At 40.4% G+C, this 24,626-nt stretch overlaps 1 protein-coding gene across 9 annotated transcripts in view; it reads right to left on the bottom strand.

Moving 5' to 3' along the window:
• The window catches only part of KCNMA1 (potassium calcium-activated channel subfamily M alpha 1), a 904,559-nt gene that overhangs the window by 642,810 nt on the left and 237,123 nt on the right, over positions 1–24,626 (bottom strand). For all 9 annotated transcript variants that reach the window (XM_072636209.1, XM_072636218.1, XM_072636155.1 and 6 more), the window contains exon 2: positions 13,062–13,223. In XM_072636209.1, coding sequence (XP_072492310.1) covers positions 13,062–13,223 — 162 coding nt within the window. The remainder of the gene's footprint in view (positions 1–13,061; positions 13,224–24,626) is intronic.

Here is a 24,626-nt window from a genome sequence, read left to right as displayed (position 1 = left end):
TTGGTCTCCCTGTCTCTCATCTTTGCAATCCATCCTCCAACATAGCTCCCAAAGTACACGTATGACCATAGCACTCATTTACTCAATAAACTCCAGTACTCCCTATTGTAACCAGGATCAAATACAACCTCTTCTGGATGACATTAAAAGCTCTTCATGACCTCGTTATAATCTACCTTTCCAGGTTTATTAGATATTGCTCCCCTTCAGACACTGCACAGTTCAGTCAAAATGTCCTTCTTCCTGTTTCTCACATAAAAGACTCCACTTCTCACCTTTGTGACTTTTTGCAGGCTGTTCTTCATTCCTGGAATGCACTTCTTCCTCGTTCTACTTCTACTGTCAAAGCTCAACCCAAGGACTAGTTTCTATGTGAAGCTTTTTCTGATTTGCCACCCCCCCAAGCTAACTTTTAGCACCCTTCTTCCCAAATTCCTGGTAGATACTGTGTATATTTTGTGTATATGCTTAGAGAAAGGGAAAGAGAGAAAGAGAGAGTAGAGAGATAGAAAGATAGATTAGATAGATGATGATAGATAGATTAAATAGCTAATAGACAGATGGATAGATAGACAAATACATACATACACAGATGGATAGATGGAAAAGTAGGTAGATAAGTAGATAGATGGATGAATAGATAAACAGATAAGTAGATAGACAGACAGACAGATGGACAGATAGACGGATGGATGGGTAGATAGACAGACAGTCAGATAGATAGATAAATACATACATACATACATACACAGATGGATAGATAGAAAAATAGGTAGATAAGTAGATAGAGGAATAGTTGGATAGATGGTTAGATAAACAGATTAGATAGATAGATAGATAGATAGATAGATAGATAGATAGATAGATAGATAAACAGACATATATAAAATGTACATATTTTCTCTCCTTATAAAATATAAACCTATTGAGGGTAAGACGTTTGTGTGTTTAGCACACAGTGAGTCCTTAATCCTGTACTTACTGGCTACTCACTAGATCACAGGTTTAAAACTGAAAGGAACCTCAGAGGTCATAGAGTACAGACCCCTCATTTTACATACAAGGAAACTGAGGGTGAAAGATATTAAATGACTTGCCCAAGGTGATATATGGCAATAATGGGGTTTGAACTCAAATCTTCCATTCCAAATCCAGCACTTTTTTCAACTGTATACACCATGCTACCTCTGGTTTACTAGCATCAATGAAATATGAATCATGATCCATTGCAGATTCATATTACAATTTCACACACATTCCCTTTTATGCCCTATAAGATAGGACAATGAGGTAAGCCTCATTTTAAACATACTCAAAATATGAAAGTCTATATTTATATTAAAGATAAATTAGGGGGCAATTACTTTCTCTACAAAATGATTTACCACATAATTCTTGTACGTAGCAATTTTAAATTGAATTCAACACACAAAAGTTCAGTTGACACACAATTTTTCAGGAACATATGTACCTTGTAAAGTGAGACACACTCCTTCCCTGTGAGATATTTTTGCTAAAACACAGCCATTTCTGGATGTCACGACTCTCTTGTATGCAGCACATGATGGGAGTGTTCTGTACAAAATATTCTGGTCATATTTCTGTGGTCTAGCCGCCACCTCCCACTCAGTTCTCAGGTTTCTAACCCAGCCCTTGGTGAGCATTTGCCACAACTAGCCCTACCCAGATGTGTCGTGCTATTTCTATCTCTCCCTGACTGTGCTCATGCCATGCGGCTGCACATATACAATCACCCCATCTCATCCCCTTCCTCTCTGGGAACAGTAATCAAATTCATACTACTGTTCCTGGAAAGAAAATGTCTAATGATTGCCCTTCCACTACAACCACCATCCCTTTGACGTCCCTACCCTGACTATCTCTCCCCTGTTCATGTTGTCTGTGTTGTGTTGTGTGGTTGTGGTTATTGCTTCTTTTCAAGAACAAAGAATGGACATCACAATGTTGGCATCTCCTATTGGAACATAAGCTCCTTGAGGGTAAGGATTTTTGGGGGGTTGTTTTTGAATCCCCAGAATGTACATGATAGACAAGCTGCCTCCAACTCAGGAAAACGCCTCTGACGTTTACAAACTGGCTGTATGTCCCTGGGCAAGCCACTTAACCTCTGAGTGCCCTGGGAAGTCTTGCAAGCCTGTGGGTTGCAGAGAAGTTGCTGACTTGCATTAGGAGATTAGTTACCTGGGAGTTAGGTGCCTTCACCAAAGAAATCACAGGTCCATCCCTTATCCCTGTTCCAAACATTTCACACAGCATATAGCACATGTTCTTGTTCAGTCATTTTCCAGTTATGTCCAACTCTCTGTGATCCCATTTGGGGTTTTCTTGGCAAAAATACTGGAGTCATTTGCCATTTCCTTCTCTGGCTCATTTTACAGATGAGGAAACTGAGGCAAGCAGGCTTAAATGACTAGCCCAGAGCTAGTAAGTATCAGAGGCTAAATTTTATTTTGCCTAGACTTTCCGAAAATATGAGATAATGAGTCTAATAAAAAGAATAGTTTTGAGTGCTTACTAATTACAGTTCATTTCGTCAAGGATTTAGAATTGGAAGGGACTTTCAGAATCAGCCATTCCACCATTTTACAGATGAGGAAACCAAGACCCGGGGAAGTAAAATAATGCCCAAGGTAAAATGACAAAGCTGGGGTTTGAATTCACATTCATTGGCCACTATTAACCTTCTTATGACCTTGGAATAGGTCATATTAAATGACTTGCCTAAGGCATCCCCTTTCTAGAGCTGGGTTTCTTCATCTGGAAGATAAGTATATCAGAATATAAGATCTCTGAGGTCTCTGGAAGCTCTAAAATGCTATAGTGATATAGAACTGTGCATCAGTTTGTCAAAAGGTCTTCATAGAAATAAAACTAAAAGAAACCATTGCAAGGAAAACATACCCCATAAAAGTTACCTAAAGGGAAAAGTAAAATGAATATCTTGAGAATGTTTCCAATATTTGATTAAGCATATTGCCTTTATTCAAAGGGTCCAATTTCATGTGTAAATAGTCTGGCTATGAAGGAAGATCTATTTAACTCCATTAAACTAACAGGATTATTTCAACATTTAAAGAGTAGTATTTGACACACGTTTCCTTTTGTGCCCTCTGAGATCAGCACAGATTGGTCGTAGAAAGATAGATAGATAGATAGATAGATAGATAGATAGATAGATAGATAGATAGATAGATACATAGATACATAGATACATAGATAGATACATAGATAGATACATAGATACATAGATACATAGATAGATACATAGATAGATGGGTGGATGGATGGATGGATGGATGGATGGATGGATGGATGGATGGATGGATAAAGGGGGAGATAGAGAGACGGAAAAAGATAGAGATTTAAAGTGTCACATATGAAACGTTTAAACAAATACAGAGTTACTCTCATCCATCTATCTGGAGAGGAGGGATGATCCCTCCCCTTTTTAAATCTCCCCAGTGCAAACAAAGAGGTATGTTGCCATTCAGTTGAATTAGATGTGATCATTCCTGAAGTGAAATTTGAGATGAGGAGAAAGGTTAGCTAACAAAATGACAGAGAAGGGCAAGTCTCAGAACGTCATTTTCCTAAAAGAGATGGAAGGGAAGCCTTAGGGCCAGCAGCAAAGCCAGTGAGGACAATCTGGAGGAGAAACAAGCAAACTCAGGGATTAGAGATAAGTGAGGCAGTGTGAGCAAATTAGGGCAGCATGGGAAATAGGAATTAAGAAAGAGACCCCAGGCAGGAAAGGGAATGAGCTCTCAGATTACTAACCTACTTCCCTCTTCCCCAAAGATTTCTTCCTTTTCTCTACTTTTTTGATCTTTACTTATTGATAATCCTGAGCTCTTCTCAGTTCATTGGCCCCTCTGCATTACTCACCTTTGTTCCCAATTGTCCCTGATGAGGCAGGACCAACAAGTCACCCCATTATCCCTGAGGGCTTCCTGACTCTTTAGCACATTCACAGCTGAGAACGGCAATGATGATGACCCCTGCGCCCCCTGTGCAGAGTAGGACCAACATCCAGCTCTGCCCTCCTCTCCTTATTCTAGGACTAGATGGCAAAAGGTAAGGTTAGGACATCAGAGAGGTTAAAGAAGTCGGGCTTTGGTTCTCCCAAGGGTCTGAAAGAATTAAAGAAAAGAACAACTCTCCATCTAGGTAAATGGCCAGGAAAAAAAAGTGTTACATCTTATAGTGCCACTTATAAAGCTTGGCTTGATCTTACCCTTCCATACCTTGGTTAGATAAAGGGAACAAAGAAATACAGACTTTTGTTCCTTACCCAGCCAAAAGAGCTAAGGAGAATCCAGGTAATCAAGAAGCAACACCTAGGAGCAAAGACAGAGGGCTACCACCCCAGGAGATTTGGGGTGAACATCTCTCACAGGAAGAAAAGGAGACCTCCCAGAAAGTGTCTGAGGAACTAGGAATGCCAGTTCCCTTAATGCTTACGAAGTCATTTATTATGGGGAGACCTGGGGTACTCAGTGATCTCAAGTATTTCTCCAGCCCTGAACCTGGGGCATCCACAGTGCTTCACGCTACTCTCAGACAAAGATATCCTAAGAATATCCTGTATTCAAGAAGGCAGAATGTTCCTAGAGCTATTTCTTCATCCCAAGGCTCTCTACACCTGCAAATATGGAGGCATGAAATAAGAGAAGGACAACCTGCAAGGTGCCATTTAACTGTGTGGTCTTGAGTAAATAGCTTCCCCTCTGAGCCTCAGAATCCTCAGATTTAAAACAAAAAAGATTGAACTAAAACAAACAAACTCTAAAGTTCCTTCTAAATCTTGTTGGTGTTGGTGTTGACTCATGTCCAACCCTTCATGATGCCATATGGGGTTTTCTTGGCAAAGATACTAGACCAGTTTGCCATTTCCTTCTCCAGTGGCTTAGACAAACAGAGGTTAAGTGTCCTGTCCAGGGTCACATAGCTAATGAGTGCCTGAGGCTGGATTTGAATTCAGGCCTTCCTGACTCCAGGCCCAGTGCTCTATCCACTGAGCCATTTGGCTGTCCATTAAATCTCAGGCCCTTTCAACATCAGTTTTCTCATCTGTTAAATGGGGTCATAGTAACATCTTCCTCCCAGGGTTGCTATAAGGTCCAAATGAGATAACACATGTAAAGTACTTTACAAAGCTAAAAGCACTAGAGAAATGGTAAATCATTATTATTCCTCTAAGCCCTGGGATTCTAGAATAGCTTCCCTAATTTATATTAGTCATATGCTATATGTTGGGTAACTGCCATACCACACTTTGTCTTTGTGTCAGGCCTATCTATGATTTCACTGGTGAAGAGAATGTACCAGTGAGGCTTATCTCCTCTAGGAATTCCAGTTGGAGCCTTATGGAGTTGCTCAGAACACTGAAAGGTTAAATGTCTTGCTCAGGGTCAATCAACCAATATGGATTACAGGTGGGACTTGAACCCAGGTCTTTCTTGACTTAGAAGCCAGCACCCCATCTCCTATACCACATAATCTCTAATGAGTAGAGAGACTCAGAGATGCCCGAGTGAGAAAAGAGTCAAGAGTTTATGCTAAGGGAGAACACTGAGGAGCAGGAAATGAATCCTAGATCTTTGGGGAGACAGCAGTGTCGATTCTTTTTTAATTCCTCCTGACATCTCCAATAGAGAGACCTCTGAATCGTGAGTGCCCTGTGAGTGCTCCCCACTCCAAGAAACCAGACCCTGAGAGAAAATGGGAGTGTAAAGAAGCCTCAGTTATCACTGAAATGTAAATTTATTTTCACAAAGTTCAAATAATTTTCATACTAGTCCCAGGTTTGGGGTTTTATTTATGTGAATGAGACAGGCCAAGACTATATTTATAAAGGAGCAGCTACCAATTGTGGCTAGCAGTCTCTGAATATGTTTAAATATGAATTTCTATTGAGCTAAGAACAAAATGAGATGGAGTAAAAAAGAGTAAATATGGAGTAAAATACAAATAATAGAATAAAAAGAGAGTGAGTTCTAGAGCTAAAACAGAACCTTATTAGTCTAATCTCCCTTACTACATAGACGGTGAAACCAAGACCCAAGAGGCAATGGGATTTGACCAAGATTACACAGGACTAAGATTAGGGTCTCTTGGATGCCCATCAGGTCTATAACAAATGTTTTTGAAGTCCAGGGCATAGGGCACAAAGTATGCTCTCAATTCAAGTGGAGCCTCTAAGGCACCTCAGAACAACCCCTGGGAGAACATGGAGGATGGGAGTGGAACAGGGCAGGTTTGGGGGCATGGCTGGTGAGAGGTGAGCCATAAAGTATTTAGCAGTTTTTAATAATTAGTCTTGCAAACTAGTCAGTTTTTTTCTAAGCTGTTGATGGCACCCCAAACAGATCTCTGGTCACCCCCACCCTAGTTATAGCTTTGTTCTCACTCCATAATCTTTGCTCTCTGGAAGAAGTACCATCTTGGTACCATCTTTAAATTGGTGACTTTCAACTATATGCATTGGCAGAAAACTTACTATCTCACTGGCTCTTGGGAGAGGTATGCTGATCTTTCCATCCTGTTAAGAATATAGGTGTTAACATACACAGTAACTACAACAATGAAAATGGAAAGAAAAGTTACACATCAAAAGAATCAAAAGAAAATGTAACAAAATTGTGAAGATCAAGCAGGACTCAAATGAAGAGATGGGAGAAGATACACTCAACCCACCTGTTTAGGAAGGTGGGAGGTCTACAGGTGTTATACATGGCAGAGGTGTTCAGACTTTTCCACATTATTGATCAATTGTGTCTATTTTTACTTCTCCAAAAAAAAATGCTGTTTGTTATATGGAATGGTTCTCTAAGATAGGTGTGATCCAGACCAGCCTTCCTGCTTCTGTAGATTTTCAGTAATAGCTAAGCTTCTTAGAGCCATAAGAGACCCAATAGCACTGACCACTCTAATGGATATTGCTTTTGTCCTTCATTTTTAAAGGGGACCATGACATCAAGGTGATGGTATGACTTGCAGTTGACTTAGACTGTGAGGGAGGGCTGTGCAAGGTCACTCCTCCAAAGCCATCTGGGTCCAGTGGCCAGATATTCATTAGGGAGACCCTGGCCATTTTGGGCTAAGGTTTATCAGATTCTCACTTTGAATGAGATACACCCATTCAATGAATAGGCCTCTTTAAGTAGTTACTCAAGGGTGGCCCCTTTAATAGAAAAAAAAAATCAAACTGGGAGAGGAAGATCCTCAGGGTTCCTGGGTGAAAGAGAAACAGCTATTATTGCTTTGATGACAGAACTACAGCTGTTGGTTATGGTGGTTGGTTAGAAAGAAGCTAGTTAATGGCATGGAATGCCCATGAACCTTGGAGCTCCCAAATTTAGACTCCACTCCCACCTATGGCATTTATCAGTTATATGACCAAAAGCAAGACACTATATTCTTCATCAATGAAATGAGGATGATAATGCTAACATCTGTGCACCAGGATGTTATTATGAAAGGTTTCGTAAACTCCTATATTAGTGTGAATGATTATCATGGCTGCATTAAGTCCTGTAATGGGGACTTGGGGTTTCCTGGAGGTGACCCAGATTTTGAAAGGCAACCCCATGAGAATGCAACTCCTATCTGGCAGGTCCTGTCAAGCTGAAATAGCTTCCAGGATGGGTGCAACAACCCATTGCAAATCTGTTATCCAGGAAGCAGCTCAGCTGAGTTCAGAGATGCTATGGGTTTCAGTTTGTATTTGAGAAGAGACTACCCATATCCATGGAGTCACATTTCCTTAAGTACTGAAGATTTGCATAGACATAATAGATTTACATAAACCCTCTTATATTGCTTATTAATATAAATAACTTTCACATTTGAGCATAATTAATCATCTCCCTTGTGAGCACACTTTTTAATCCCTAGGAATCCTGAGCAGCAAAGCGTTACATATGGTCACAAAGTCAGTACCTTTCAGAAATGGGGCTTGAACTTAATCTATTCTAGAATTGTCTCTAAGAATCTATGTCCAGGGGAGCTTTGCTCCCCAAAAACCCTCAGCCAGCATACTCAGCTGGGCACCAACTCAGCCACAAGGTGAGTCAGAAAGAGACCAGATGTTAAGACTGAGTCTCAGAGCCATGCATGAAGGAAAACACATTAAAAATTGAAAGGGGAAAGTCTGACACTCCTACCAACTCTTCTTGCTTCTATCCTCCTGTTGTTACAAGGATAAACATTTGGACAACTCTAGATAAATAGAACCCTGTGTGTGTGTGAGAGAGAGAAGCAGCATGTCTGAAAAAATGCCTCCTGCCCCCTTGCCAAGACCTCTACAGAAATTCATTTCTCAATTCACAACAAAAACTTGCCTTCTTTTAAGGCAGGGATTCTTAACCTGGGACACACTGACCCATGTTTATATTTCAAAGAGTCTGTGAATTTATAAAGGAAAAATGTGACATCTTAATTTTCACTAACATCTAACTAAAATTTAGCATTTCCTTCAATTATTTAAAATCATGATTCTGAGAAGGAGTCCAGAGGCTTAACTTCCCTGGGCCTCAATTTTCTCATCTGAAAAATGAGGAGTTTGAAATGGATAAGCACTGAGGTCCCTTCTAAATACTAGGATTTTGTCTGCTGGACACCATACTCAGTTCAGATGCACCCCATATAGGAAGAAGATAATGTTGTACAATAGGAGACCAGTCTGAGAGTCAGGAGATGTGAGTCCTAGTCTTGGCTTGGACTTGAGCCAGCTACATGACTTTGGCCAAATTGTATGCTATTTCTAGGCTTTGGTTTCCCGATTTATAAATATGAGGGGATTATACTAGATAAACGCTAAGGTTTTGTCTTTATTGAAAGTTTACGATTCTATGATCCTACGATCTCTAAGTTCCCATATAGATATGATTCTGTGAACTACCCAGGAACAAAAGATTTGGCCGATGTAGAATTTTTTCCAAAGAGACCAGCTGGCAGATTAGGTAATAGTGAACCTGGACGTGAGGGCAGGCAATGTCTGTGCAAGCAAATATTAAGAGCCAGGACAAAAAGCCACAGGACCTAATTAGTTTAAAGTAAAGTAATGTCAAAATACCACAGCCAAGATCCCAGTCCCTGAAAAGGAAACAGGTTGTAAGAGATGTTGGTCCAGGACAGGGATGGAATGTGGAAGGGAGAGAGAGCATTGAACTAGTAGATGAAAAAAGAAACAAAACCGACTTCTAGTTCTGACTGAAATAAATCTAGTGTGTGCCTTTAGGTACTTCTCCTCATTTTGAAATGGGAATCAACACTTAGGAAATACCATTGTAGCCATGGAGTCAAGAATGGATTTAAGAGAATAAAGATAGTCTGTTAGGAGGTGCTTGGAATGGTGCAGGCAAATTGTAATGAGAAGATATTGCGCAATAGCTGTAGGGACAAAGAAAAAGGGAAATCAACAAAACCTAGTAATTTGCTGGATCTGAGAAGGAAGAGTTGACTGACTCCAAAGTTATAAACATGGCAGACCTTCACAATAAATCATATCCTATCTTTCCAGCATTGTCATAACATGACTCCCTTGCCTTAACTCTGTGGTTCAGCTTGGCTTTCTTGAATATTCCATATCCTATTTTCCTGCTTTTATACTGACTTTCCCAATGCCTAGAATTCCCTTTTTCCTCACTTTTCACTCATAAAATCCCTTACTTCCTTTAGAACTTATCTCAAATGCCACCTTCTACATGAATCCTTTTAAGATTCCCCAGTTATTTATGTTCCTTCCTCAAAAAGTACTTTCACCATTGGAAAGCAGTTTGACAGAAATTAGGCATAGCCCAACACCTCACATTGTGTACCAAGACATGGTCAAATGGCTAAATGATTTAGACACAAAGGGTGACATAAGTAAATTAGGGGGTCAGGGAAAAATGTGTCTGTCAGAACTATGGAAAAAGGAAGAGTTTATGGAAAATAAGAGATAGACAGAACCACAGAAGTGAAATGTACAATTTTGACTACATGAAATTAAAAAGGTTTTGCACAAATGAAACTAATGTAGACAAGATTAGAAGGAAATCAGGGAATAAGGGGGAAATTTTTATAACAAGTTGCTCTGATAAAGACTTCATTTCTCAAATATATATGGAACTGAGCCAAATTTATGTTAAAAAATGAGCCATTTACCAATTGATAATGGTAAAAAGACATGAACAGTCAGTTTTCAGAAGAAGAAATTAAAGCTATTAATAGTCACATAAAAATGTTCTAAATCACTATTGATTTAAGAAGTATCAATTAAAAGAGCTCTGAGATACCACCTCACACCAATCAGACTAAGACAGAAAAAAGACAATGACAAATGCTAGATGGTATGTGGAAAAATTGGGACACTAATGCACTACTAGTAGAGTTTTAAACTGGTCAAACCATTTTGGAGAACAATTTGAGACTATGCCCAAAGGGTTATAAAACTGCATACCCTTTTCCTAGCAACTACTACTACATCTATATCCCAAAGAGATTTTTAAAAAGGGTTTCAAAAAGGAGCTAGTTGTACAAAAAAAAATTCTAGCCCTCTTTTTGTAGTGGCAAAGAACTGGAAATTGAAGGGATGCCTATCAATTGGGGAATAGCTAGATTGTGATTGTGATGGAATACTTATGTGGTATAAGGAATGACAAGCAGGATGGGTTCAGAAAAACCTGGGAATACTTCTATGAACATAGGCAAAGTGAAATGAGCAGAATCAGAAGATCATTGTACATAGTCATAGCAATATTGTAATGATTTTCAACTGTGAAAGACTTAGATATTCTGATCAATACAATGGTCTAAGACAATTTTGAAGGACCCATTATGAAATATGCTATCTCCAGAGAGATGAATTCTGAGCACAGATTAAAGCATACTTTTTAACTTTACTTATCTTGTTTTGTGTGTGTGTGTGTGTGCTCATGCATATATGTGTATTTTCTCTCCTGGCTAATATGGAAATGTACTTTGCATGACTTCCTCATATTGCTTTGTTTAAATAAGTGTTTAACAAAATAAATTTTTAAATATTTTTAATGACTTTCACTTCTGATACATACCAGCTGTGTGACTATAGGCAAGTTATTTAACTTCCAAGAGCTAGAGACAACTTTCTAAGACTACTATTTGCAAAGAAGGTGCTAAACTGCTTTGGTAAAAGAAGTTTCCTCATCTGGGATTTCCTACAGTAATAAACCACCATTCCAGTCTCTCTCTGCCTATGTTTCAAACCTATGTTATTGTACATTTCTCTTCTTGCAGAATGGAAGTTCCTGAAATCAAGGACTAAGTCATTTTTCTTTTTGTGTCCTCAGTACCTGGCACATAGTAGGAGCATAATAAATGTCTGTTGGTAAATTGGTTGATTTTAGTGCCACAAAAAGAAATAGTGAAAAAGGAGTTTTAGGAGAAATAACTTTTGGTTTCAGATTTATTGAGTTTGAGGTACTGGTGGAACACCCAGAGGATGTGTCCTAAAGGCAGTTAGAGATAAGGGTCTATAGCTCTGAAGAGAGGTTAGAAGAAGAAAAATAATTTGTTACAAAATGAGAGTGATTAACTTTGACCCAGAGGAGGATTGACGAGAAGGCATTTCCCTAGTTTCTATAAACTGCAAACATAGGGAGGGATCAAGGGACCACCGATCACAATAATAGAAAATAGCAGGTTTGGTGTAAATGGGAGCCTAAAAAGTAGAAGAACCAAAAGAATAATTTTAATTGTTGTTGTTGGAGAATTTTTAAAGCTCAGGACCTTGAGATTCTGTGAGATGATGGGATCTAAGATGTAACCATCAGTGGGTAAACTGAAAGGAATTCAAAGCACTTTCAATATTAAATAGCCCAACTCTTAGGTGAAATAAACAAAAAAAAAATCATCTCTATAACATTCCTGACACATGGTAAATGAGTCATTGTTTGAACAATTCCAGGGCTAGGGGACTCATTACTCATTATATCTGAAGAAGGACAGTGTACCTTTGTGGCAGGTCTAACTTTTAGAAGGCCCAAATCTGCCTGTCTGTTGCTTCTACATCTTGGTCTTCATTCTGTCCTCTAGAGGTGCGTAAGGTATTTATTAATCCATTTTTCCACAAAAAAATCCTTCAAATGGTTGAGGGCAGTGATCATGCCCCTGTTAAGCCATCCCTTCCCCATGCTGAGTATCTCCAATTCCTTCCAATGATCCTCACATGATCTAGTTTCATCAAGTCACCTTGATGTCCTAGAGGACTTCCCTGCAGGACCTTTCCAGTCCATAGTCATCTCTCCTTCCTCTGAGATTCTTTAAAGTAAATGAATGAGAACCAGAGTTGAGAGAGACTTTAGGAATGATCTAATCTGATTTCCTCATCTTATAGATTCAGAAACCATCACTCAGATAGGAGACCTGAGACCTATATATCCAACTCACCTGGATTCAAGGAAAAGAGATTACAAAATAGGCAAATGAAGCTAGCACAAGGCAAATGAGTCCTCTTTAAGTAGCAGGAAAGTGTAAATGACTCTCCCAAGTCAAAATAAAGACACACAGACAGAGAGAAATGCCATTCCCAGTAAGTCCTGCCTTTACTATTCCACAAGTTATAGCTGTCTTGAGCCCCAGAAGACTTCCAGCCCTGTGGTGATTTTCCTTGCTTTTCCTTTCATTTTTTGGACTGTTCTCATCCACTTTTCATGAGGGAAGGAAGCAAAGAAAGGAGGGATCTGAGGCATCAGCTGTGACTGCTGCAAAGCAGATTATTCTGGAGTCTAATTTCTATGAATTCCCTTGAAAAGTATCAAGACTCCTGTTCTTCAGACACAGGGAAGGAGACCACTTTAGAGAAACAGCAAAGACACCACATCTTCTTGATGAAAATATAAAGTATCCCTCTCCTTTGTCAGTATCTTACCACTACCCATCAGAAAACACAAGAATGAGTGGGGCGGATACTCAGGATATAGTTTGCCGTGGGAAAAAAGAATCATTCTTAAAACAACAAAAGCAGTAGATAATCATTGCAAATGGAAAAAAATTGAGTAGAGGGTTAGGAGCCTTACCAGGACTCTGCCAGTTAATGTCTGGGCAGATATCATCACTCCCGCCCAGTCTTTCACAGAGGTCATCCAGCCAACTTCTGCTGCCACTGCCTCCTCTTTTTCATCCACTGGTTTGAGGGTGCCATCTGCCTGAGTAGCGCCATTGTTAATCTTCTGGGCCTCCTGACAACATAGAAAACAGGAGATGGAAACATTGAGCCAAGCAGAAAAAAGGGGAAAACCTGATGGGTGGGATCAGATTCAGGTGACCCTAGCTTGTGCATGACTGAGAGAAACTATTTGATACAGCTCCATTGGCTTGATATGGTAGTTTGACAGAACCCCATGACCCCTTATCATCAGGAATACTAGATAAATCAACCTACTAGTGTGATGTTAAATGTGTGCACATATATATATCTTCATTCCCATTGGCAGTCCTACAGATACAGACCACAGTGGTCTAAAAGCACCCATCTATAAACTATTGGCCACTCCTCAAGATGCAAAGTGGAAAGAGTATCGCAATTGTCATGTCCCTTCTAAGGTCAGCAAGAGTTACATACTCTGGATATAGGGAAGGAAAATCGTGTGTTGTTGCCTGCTTTCTGTATATGCCCAATCTCCAGACTAGAAAGAAGAAATATTAAAGAGTAGCAAAGCAAGAGAGAACTACTATTTGCAGTTTTCTAAATAGAGAACGTGTACTAGGACCATGTGAGTTTCCTTAAGGGTAGACTTTACCAAGAAAGCAAGTAACCCCTTTGATTTTTTTCTTGTCTACATACTATGTATATGTCCTTGAACCAGCCTTAACCTGTCATAATTTCAGTTTTCTCATCAATACAATAAGGTGGTTGGGATTAGGGGGTCCTTGAGGTCCCTACTAGCTCTGCATCCTGTAACGCAAAGCTGTCTAAAATGGGTCTGTCTCAGGAAATTTTAATTTACTCTGGACCTTGGATTCTGTTCCTGAACCACCAAGGGCCTCTGCTCCAACTCTATATCACATCCATCATTCAATCCACAATTTTTTCTACTGTGTGTCAGGTCAGGTATCCTACTCGATGCTAGGGATACAGAAACAAAAATGAAAGTCCCTCTCCATATTCTATCAGGGATATAAGCTAACATACCTTCAGTCTCTAAGCTACTCTGACCCTGGGAACAATCTTTGTTCTGACAAGGAACAGATAAGGAACTCTGAATTGGGTCAAAAGTTTTCACCTTTAGTGGGGTCACCTTCATAGTATTCATAGCCTCTCCATTTCCCATTGAATCATGCTCTCCATGGTCCTGAATTCCTGAGATGCTCTCTTCTCTGAACCTCTGGTAATCGCTTTATCATAGATCCCCTCCCCACTTGCTTATCTCCTCTAGTACTAGCACCTTCCTTGTGACTCTTTCAGAGATCTGCCTTTCCTTCTCCCCAGGGGCTGAGGTAATGATCAAATGAGATCATGGATATTAGAACAGCTGCTATAGAAATAGACCTGTTTATTATGAATACACTCCTAGAAAGCTCTCTCAATGGATAACAGTACAAAGGCTTGGTTTGTGGTTTTTTCCCCCTTCACATTGATTTTAATATTTTATAAGGTTATATTGCACTTACAATAGAAAGATTCCCTAACCACACTGTTGTTTCAGGATGGGAGAGGAAAGACAGAAGAACTCAACAATAGGAGTCAGAAGGATGAACACAATCTGTAAACAGTGCTGTTGTGAGCAGGTGATTGCTCTATAGCCCATACCAAGTTTGCTGGGTATACTCAGTCCCAGGACTGGGAACAATAGCTCTGTATCCAGTACTGCCAAGGTATAGCCATACTAACCAGCAAACACTTGCAGCCTGAAAGTCAGGGGATTGGAATATAACCTGGAACCTACAAACATGGTTCATGGACTTCCTAATCTGTTTAAGTTATTATAATAGCTGATATTTTAGGATACTTTAAAGGGTTACAAGTACTTTACATAAATTTTCTCATCAAGACAACACTTTGAGATAGACTATACATACCATTCAACCAATCAAATCAACAAGTATTTATTAAGCCCCTAATATGTGTAAGACATTGTGTTAGGCACTGGAGAAACAAAGATAAAGATTGATCTCTACTCACAATGAGCTTATATTCTGGTGGAAGAGATAAGTATTATGAGTGTATATATACATATATGCATATACATACTATAAAGGGGGTAAATACAAGTACATACAAAGAAGCTAAATATAAAGTAGTTTGGGAGAGAGGGCATTTGCAGAGGGTGTAGGGGGGGATCAGGAAAGGCCCATGAAGAAGATAGCACATAAGCATCATCTTACAGGAAGAGAGGAGGACTCTACGAGCGAGGAATAAGAAGGGAGTACATTCCAGGCATTGAGGGTAATTGGAGGAGGTATTATTATCCTCATCTTATAGACAAGGAAGCGAGGTTCAGAAAAGTAAAATGGCAGCTCATAAATTACAAAGATGAGATTCAAACCTAAGTCTCCCCTGAATCCAAAATCAGAACTCTTTCCACTGCCTCATTTCACACTGCAGCTAGGTGGCACAACAGATAGAATGCTGGGTTTGAGGTCAGGAAGACCCAAGTTCAAATCCATCCTCAGACACTTACTAGCTATGTGACTCTGAACTTCATTGTTATTTCATTGCTGTTTACCTCAGTTTCCTCAACTGTAAAATGGAAATAATAATAGCACCTACCTCTCAGAGTGGTTGTAAAGATCAAATAAGATAATATTTGCACACAAGTAGGCACTATATAAATGCTCATTCCCTTCCCTTCATGTCCATATGAAAACCAGTGTGACATAGTAGGTAAAGAACATGACTGGCTTAAGTTCTGCCTCTGATCCTGGACAAATAATTTAACTCCACAGTGCCCAAGGCAACTCTCTGAAACTATAGAGAATATATTTGTATTGGAGAGGAGAATTTCCTCACCAAGACTTCTATGAACCAATGAATTTTTGGGGTCTTTCTGAAAAATAAAAAAGAATCTCACTTAGAGCTTGGAAAAGATTTTTAAAACATTTCCTTTAGAAATGTGATACAATGGTCAAGCAAAGGGAGCCTGGGGTGTCAGAGGAAGTCAAGAAATCCAGGTTCTCATCCCAGCTCTGATCCTTAATTAGAACTGAAATAGCAAAGTATTTCATAACTCCAGACCTCAGTTGCTTAATTTGTAAAATAAGGAGTTTGGATTTTAGAAGAACCTTAAAGTTCTTTCCAGCTCTAAAATGTTAAGGAATTATTAACCCCCATTTTATGGATGAGGTGGCACAATGGATAGAACTCTGGGTCTGAAGTCAGAAAAACTCATCTTCCTGAGTTCAAATGCTGCCTCAGATACACTTGTGTCTATGTGACGCTGGACAAGTCACTTAACCCTGTTTGCCTCAGTTTCCTCCTTTGTAAAATGAACTGGAGAAGGAAATGGCAAGCCACACCATTATCTTTGCCAAGAAAATGTCCCCAAATGGGGACTAACTGAAATGAGTGAATAGCAAAATTTTACAGCTGAAGCAAATGAGATCCAGAAAGATAAAGCTCAAGAAAGATCAACTAAAAGATTAGGTAGGTGGCACAATTGGTAGAATGCTAGACCTGGAGTCAGGAAGATCTGAGTTCAAATCCATCCTCAGTCTCTTACTATCTGTATGACCCAAAGCAAATCAATTAAACCCTGCCTCAGTTTCCTCAACTGTAAAATGGGCATAATAATAGCATCTACTGCCAAAGGTTTTTGTGAGGATATAATAAGATATTTGTGAAGCATTTTGCAAGCCTTAAAGTGACATAAAAATACTTCGGCTTGTTGTTAGAAGGAAAGGGACCCAGGTGAGTTGCCTCTTAATACAGTGCCTCTTTTCATTGCATAGTTGTACAGAATTTATGGAGTTTCAGAATTGAGGGAGGTCACCCCCAGTGAGTATTAAAGGGCGTGGGCATCTCATGAAGCCAAGAGATTGCCTCTCCCTTGAGACAATTTATCAAGTCATAGAGGAGTCTCGATCTGCTTTGGGGAAAGGAAAACCCATAGTGATAAAATTATAGGTTCTAGATTTTGAGCAATAAGTTGTCCTAGAGGCTCTATTGTTATATGATTTAAGAATAATTACGTGTTTGTAAACAAACATAATGACACTTTCTTCTTAATAATAAATAATATTCTTCCAAAATATTCTTCCTCAGCCTATTCTATGGGAAAGGAAGGTTACGACATTTCTCCATTTCACAAACTAGGAAACAGGCTCACAGCACAGTGAGTCAGAATATGACTTCAAATTCCTCCTTAGGCATTAGCTGTGTGATTTGAGCCAAATCAGCCTCTCAAAGGTTCAGTTTTCCTCATCTGTAAAATGGGGATCATAACAACTTCACAATATACCTCTCAAGGTTGATGTGAGCAAAGTGTTTTATCAACTTTGTAACCTATAAAAAGGTGATTCTGTCTGTCTGTCTCTCTCTCTCTCTCTCTCTCCCACACACACACACACACACACACACACACACACACACACACACACACACACACACACACACAGATTTTAAGTGACTTTTCCAAAGTTACATAGAAAATTGGATATAAAGTCAGGTCCAGAAGTTCAGTCCCTGCCTTAAAGACTTCTTAGGCCCTTCTATCACACACATGCTGTGACTCTAAGTAAGAGCTTAGAGAGGGGAGAACTCAGCAATTTTTCTCCTCCTGGGCAGTGACTGCTAGTGACATTCAGGTTAGCTGGCCACCTCCCTCTTCCCCTCTTCCACTCACTTAATTCAATTTAATTCAATAAATGCAGGCTCCCTGGAAATGTAATAAGCACTGGGGGGTGGGGTAGACTGGGGGCAGACAGGAAAGTAGGGGGAGGACACCCGGGATTCCTCACAAACCAAACAGATTTTTAATTAGTGAATAATTCACAAGCAACAGAGGTATATGACAGATAATACTATCTTTCCAGCCCTCTTACCTATTGTTTTACAAGGCATTCATTAATTTAATTACTTTATGATAGGCAAGGAAAAACACAGACTAAGAAGAGATAATGCATTTGTTATTTTTTAGTTACATGGAATCATTGTAAGCCTAATTACTAAGCAGAGGAACCAGGGCTTCAGGAAATGCTGGGGGGGACATCAGACAAAGCCCAATTGGTTCTTGCCCCAGGATGGCAATGACTTGCAAATCCTCCACTACAGTGTAGATAGCAGCTCTCTACACCAGGGATTTCAAACTCTCTCACATGTATTTATCTTACTTTGGTCCACACTTGCCCACTCTAGTGAAAACAAGCATTGTAATAATACCTTTTATAAAGACAAGTGACTCAGAGAGGCTCTGATCTACCTGAGGCCACACAGCAAAGCAGAGGTCCAAGGAACTATTTTCTACCAAACTCTAGCCTGGCTGCTGAAAGTCCTTTCGTAGAATCATAATGTAATATAGCTGGAAGCAACTTTCGAAGTTGTCTTGCTAGACGGCCAATGTGGCATGTCAAAGAATGGGCTAGGTTTGGAGTCAGGAGAGTTTGAATCTAAGTCTTATTTCCCAGTCTGTGTGACCCAAAGCAAGTTAATTAAGTGTATCAGTTATGGAGATAATAAGATCTTAAATAGTTGTTGTGAAAATCTGAGATAGTCTATGTGAAATGCTTTATAAACTTTAAAGTACTCTAGCAGGGTTCCTAACCTTCGTGTGTCATAGACATTTTGACCTATGGACTCCTTCTGAGAATAATATTTTTAAGTGCATAAAACACAGAATACAGAGGAAATCAATTATATTGAAATTAAGTTATCTAAATATATGAAAAAAGAAAAGTTCATGGATAACCTGTCTTGCTTGTTAAGCTGAAAACAACTAAGTTGTCTTGTATTTTGTCAAAAACTTTTTCTGCATCTGTTGACATAATCCTATTAAGTCTTTAAGTTAAGACTTCCGTACTACATGAATATCAGTTATTAGTATTGCCTAATCCCAAAATTTTACAAATAATGAAACTGAGATCCAGAACAGGAAGTGAATTGTCCAAGGTCATTCAGTTAATTGGTGGCAGAGTCAGGGATGAAGTTTGAGTTTTTTAACTTCCAGTCCAATGCTCTTTCTGCTACCCTGCATTAAGCTATAGGAAATATAAACTGCATCTAATTCCAAACCACAAAAGGAAGTTCTCTCCTCGAATCCAGAAATCACCAAATCATTCTGAAATCAACACCTCCTCCCTCCCAACCCCATAAAGAAATTAAGGGAAGTTACAGTAAGAAGAAAAGAGAGTGAAAAAGGAGACTCTACATGATGGAACCAAGGAACCAATCCGGAGTGAGAGCTGTAATCAAGGCCTGCCTATTTTGCATATACTTACTGTGTGACCCTGAGAAAGTCACTTAACACCCTCAGTACTCTGGTCAACTCTCTAGGCTACAGAGGGGATGCTGACTTGCGTCAGAAGAGGGTGTTTTCATTACTAATTAAAATCACAGCGAGGTCTTATCCCTATAACAAAAATACCAGCAGAAGCTTGAAAAGATGCTTAGGATCGTAGATGTCTACATGGCAATGCACCATGGTAGGGACTAAGAAAGTGCATAGTATGAGTAATAAACAAAAGGAGCTTGAGATTTTAAGGCAAGGAGATAGATAACTACGATGGAACGAAAGGCAAGGGAAGAGATTATTATTATCTCCATTGAAACTGAAGCAAACGGGTTAAGTAACTTGTCCACAAACACACAGCTAGTCGTATCTGAGGCTTGACTTGAACTCAAGTCTTCCTGGCTTTGTGCCCAGCACTCTCTGTGCACTATACCATCCAGCTGCCTTAAGTACCAGGAAGACTTAGGGAGACAGCAGTTATGACTCTATTATGACAATAGGAATGTTGTTTAGTGCACCAAAGTTGTGAGGTGGGTGTTATTATTATCTGCCTTTTATAGATATGGAAACTGAGGTTCAGAGATGCCACAGTCTCTTGCCCAGGGACACACAGCAGGATTCAAACCCATGTCTTCTTGACTCCCAGTTCAGCGCTCTATCCACTATCCTTTATTGCCTTTTTATGAAAGGGCATAATAATTGGATCATAGTCATAGATACAAAATTGGAAAGGACCCTAGGGATTTCTAGTTCAATTGCCCCATTTTGCAGATGAGGAAAAAGCCTAGAGAGGTAAAGGAACAGACCCCATATTCACACAGAGAGTAAGCACCAGACCTGGTATCTGAACTCAGGTCCTGTGATTCCAAACTCAGCCTTCTTTCCACCACCCTGTTCTTTTCTGGTCTCTGACACCCTACTTGACTCAGAAACATAATCTCCCTTTTCTTCATCTTCAGTCATACATTCCAGATCACAAGTGTGTTAGAGAGATTCTATTACAAGCCACACAGGTCTTAAGCATCAAGGTAGGATTCAAACCTAAGTCCAGTGACTAAATCCAGTGTTCTTTCTCCTCTCCCATCATTGATGACAACGGTTTTCTCAAACCTAGTCAATCAACTCACAAACATTTAATAAGCACTTACTAGGTACCAGGGATTGGGAAACCATCCATGCTCCCTCCTCCTGACTTTCCTACACTCAATCACATTCTGGCAGCCTCCACACACCTGAGCTGAGGCAGACAGGCTTCAGGAGAGATAAATGCCTGATTTGCATGCCATTTCTCAGACCAGCTGACCAGAGCTCATCCTGATTGTGCCAAACACAACAAGCCATTGGCTGGACAGGAAGCACTGCTTCCTGTTTCCAAGACAGCTTCAGGGGCTGTGGTTCATGGCCTAGGAAGCCAGCCCAGCATCATTCATGAGACAATTATCCAGGCCTCTAAAAGCAGGGGCTGCTCCAACCTGGATAAAGTGACTATCATGAAGCTTTACTGGTAGTGTGTCTCTCTCTAGAACTTGACTGGCAGCAAAGCAGAAGTGTCTTCTTCCTTCCAACACCCTTCTCAGCTATTTACAATGTCATATGGAGGTCCCACGACTGAGAGTCAGAAGGCCTGGATCTTTGTCCCAACCCTCCCAGTGACTAGCTGTATGGCCTTTGACAATTTGCTTTTTTTTTGTCAAGTCTCTTCAAGCCTCAGTTTCCTTAGTGGATTGGTGTGAGGTCCAAATGAAATAATGAATATAAAAATACATTGAAAAATATAAAGTCACTCCTCTGTTTAAAAGGCCTCAATGGCTCCCTAAAGTCTCTAAAATGGGGAGGGAGGGGAAGCAAGACGGGAATTAACACTTGTATATAATGTGCCAGGCTAAGCACTTTTTATAAATATCTCATTTCATTCTTACAACAATCCTGAAAGGTAGGTGCTGCTATTATCCCCACTTTACAGTTGAGGAAACTGAGGCAGACAGCAGCTAAGAGACTTGCACAGGGTCATACAGCTAGTCAGTGGCCCAGCATGAATTTGAACTCAAGGTTTCCTGCCTCCAGGCATGGCACAGTATCCATTATACCACCTATCTGCCACCAAACTCCAGGACTGGACACTTAAAAGGCCTCCATAGTCTGACTGCAATCTGTGTTCCAGACTGACTTCCCAACATTCCTCCCGGTGTAGGCCATGCTCTAGACCAATCTAGCTCTGGCTTACTTTGTACCCTACACATCTCCTACATACAAAGATGCCCTGCCTGCTTGTGTGGGCTGTGTGGAATCCCCGGCTTCCTTCCAGGTAATGCTGCCCCTGGAATAAGACCTTTCCCGTCCTCTACTCCCCACCAGGTACTGAGTGTTCTCTCCAAAACATTAAATCACACTCATTTTTTATGGCATTTCTTATTGAAATATCTGTATAAATACTATATCTCTCAAGTAAAATGTGACTGCCTTGGGGTCAAAAATGATTTCAGTTTTGTCTTTATATTCTCAGAGTCCAGAGCAGCATAGGCGTGTAATAATGTGCAGGAATGATGAAGGAATGAATGAAGGAATGCACAAAAATGTGGAGTGTTCCTGACATGCTCATCCTTGACCATCATCACATCTTGTTTTACAGGACCTATGGTTTTGCTGATGTATGCTGCTCCTGATGAGAAATTCCTCCTAAGCAGCTCTGGGTGCTGCACTGAAACCCAGTCTTAGAGTTTTTTCTACAGTCTTGTGATGTTAGTGACTTGCCTGAATCACATCACTAATATATGGTAGAGGCAAGACTATTGGTTCCAAGAATTGTCAACTGCTCCTAGTACATGGTCTAATGGGAGTATCTCGGAGTAGGGGAAAGTGGGGAGACTTAGAATTTCTAGAGAAATTGGGAATTTCCAATTCCCTCCCAACTCACAGATTCCCAGCACAAACCCAAGCCAACCTTTCATCTCAGAACACAGGACCTGGGGGATTCCTTTATTCCACTTGAACAGGGATGTCTGGATTTCTGGCTGAGTGGTCCTCGAGGCCTGGCACACCTGCTCTTCAACCTATATCCTGATCGGCTCAGCCTGATGGGCCCCCCCTACACACACACACACACACACACACACACACACACACACACACACACACACACACATTTACTCAACACCTGCCAGGCTGAGCTGTGTGCCAAGGTCGTTGAAGTCACACATTTCTGCAGAGCAGCTGCATCGGAAAGAGGAGGACTTGTTCCCCAGTCAAGGAGGAAGCTGACTGGTATAAGGGGGAAGGTGCCAGGAGTGGGGAAATTCCAAAGTTGCATTTGCCAAGGTTCCCCCAATGTAGGCCTCCAGACTTTCTGGTTGCCCAGGTAACTTTCATGTTCTTGGATATCAGATCTCTTACCTTGGACAGTGTGAGGTTAACAGGATTATTAGTAGGGATAAGAAGGGCAAGGAAACATTTTTTTTTCTAGTGGGAATGTGGTATGAGGGGAGGGAGGGCCATCCCTGTGGAAGAAGCACCAAGGTATTTGATTTAGACTCCACTGACTTCCAGAGGAAAATATTTTCAGGCTGCTGGGGAAAGTGTGACAATTGCAAATTTGACAAGATTAGGAGAGGCAGGAGAAGAAAGAAATTTTCTGTCCCACCAGCTTTTCTCCCTCCCTTTCCATCCAAGCAGGACTGAGGACTCAGTAGGGCTTCAGTTCATAATAAGAGAATCATTGGTGTGTGCTCTAACTAGGCTGGATAAGGAACATAAAAAAGGAGGAAAAGGCATTTTCTCTTTCTCTGTCTGTCTGTCTCTGTCTCTGTCTCTGTGTCTCTGTCTCTGTCTCTCTCTCTGTCTGTGTGTGTATGTGTCTGTCTGTCTGTCTCTCTTTCTCCCTGTCTCTCCCTCTCTCCCCTCTCTCTCTCTCTCTCTCTCTCTCTCTCTCTCTCTCTCTCTCTCTCTCTCTCTCTCTCTCTCTCTCTCTCTCTCTCTCTCTCTCTCTCTGATAGACCCAGTGGAAGGGATGGCAGATCCTTTCATAAGACCACAGATATAGAAATAGAAAAGACATCTATAGAATCCAATTTTTCTTTTACACATAAGGAAAATGAGTCCCAGATGAGCTAAATGACTTATCCCAGGTCACAAAGGGATTAAGTGGAAGAATCAGAGCCTATGAGCCCAGATGCAGGTGGCCAACTCATCAGTCCCTAACTTTTCTTTCCATTTTTCCACCCTCACTGTCTTTTCTTTCTTTAATTTTTTAAAGTATTTTTCCTCTCCCTCCTATGTCTTCTTCCACCCATCCTCACATGCATGTTTCCCTCTGTCAAAAGTAGTGTCTACTGTGTTCAGAGCAGGAAGAAAATTGAAAGAGAAGACTCTGATTCAAGTTGGGGGGTCTGCTGTTAATTAGTTGTGTGATCTTGGGTAAATCACCTCCTTCCCTGGCTTTAATTTCCCATCTATCGAATGATTACAATATTGATCCTACGAGCAGAGGAGTCTAGTGATAAGCAAGCTTGAAAATGTACTGGAAAGAGTGAGAATCAAACATAGAAAACAAATCCAGAACCAGGGTTCAAGAGGCTTGAAAAGTCAGAAGACCTGTACGAGCATCATGCTAATTCTATTTTCATTCAGATAATTCAATATAGCTAGAGATGAGATCTTGATGTCAGGGTGATCTGGGTGGGAGTCCTTTGACTGACACATACTAGCTGTAACCCTAGGCAAGTCATTTAATCTTTATCTGCCCCAAGCTAGGGAGTAAAGAGTCACCTGCCTATATCAGAGGAGGGAGTTCCCCACACTTATTGTTCCCCAAACCACATGCCCGGGTTTAAAAAAAAAAAAAAGACTTCTGGCCACTCTCCCAAGATCAAGGGCAACTAGGTGGTGCAGTGGATAGAGCTCTGGGCCTGGAGTTATGAAGATCTGAGTTGAAATCCAGTTTTAGACACTTACTGGCTGTGTGAGCCTGGGCAAGGCACTTAGCCTCAATTTGCCTCAGTTTCCTTATCTGTAAAATGAGTATAATAATAGCACCTACTTCTCAAGGTTGTCATGAGAATCCAATGAGATATTTGTGAAAAGAACTTAGCACAATGTCCGGCACTTAATAATGTGAATATTCACTATTCCCATTAACTATTATTATCGCTGCTCCCCTAGAAGCAAATGATAAAGGCTCAAGCCTCATCTAATCCAATCCTCCAT

This window comes from Notamacropus eugenii, chromosome 1, assembly GCF_028372415.1.
Source record: "Notamacropus eugenii isolate mMacEug1 chromosome 1, mMacEug1.pri_v2, whole genome shotgun sequence".
Lineage (NCBI taxonomy): Eukaryota > Metazoa > Chordata > Mammalia > Diprotodontia > Macropodidae > Notamacropus > Notamacropus eugenii.
This window is presented reverse-complemented; position numbering and strand designations above follow the sequence as displayed.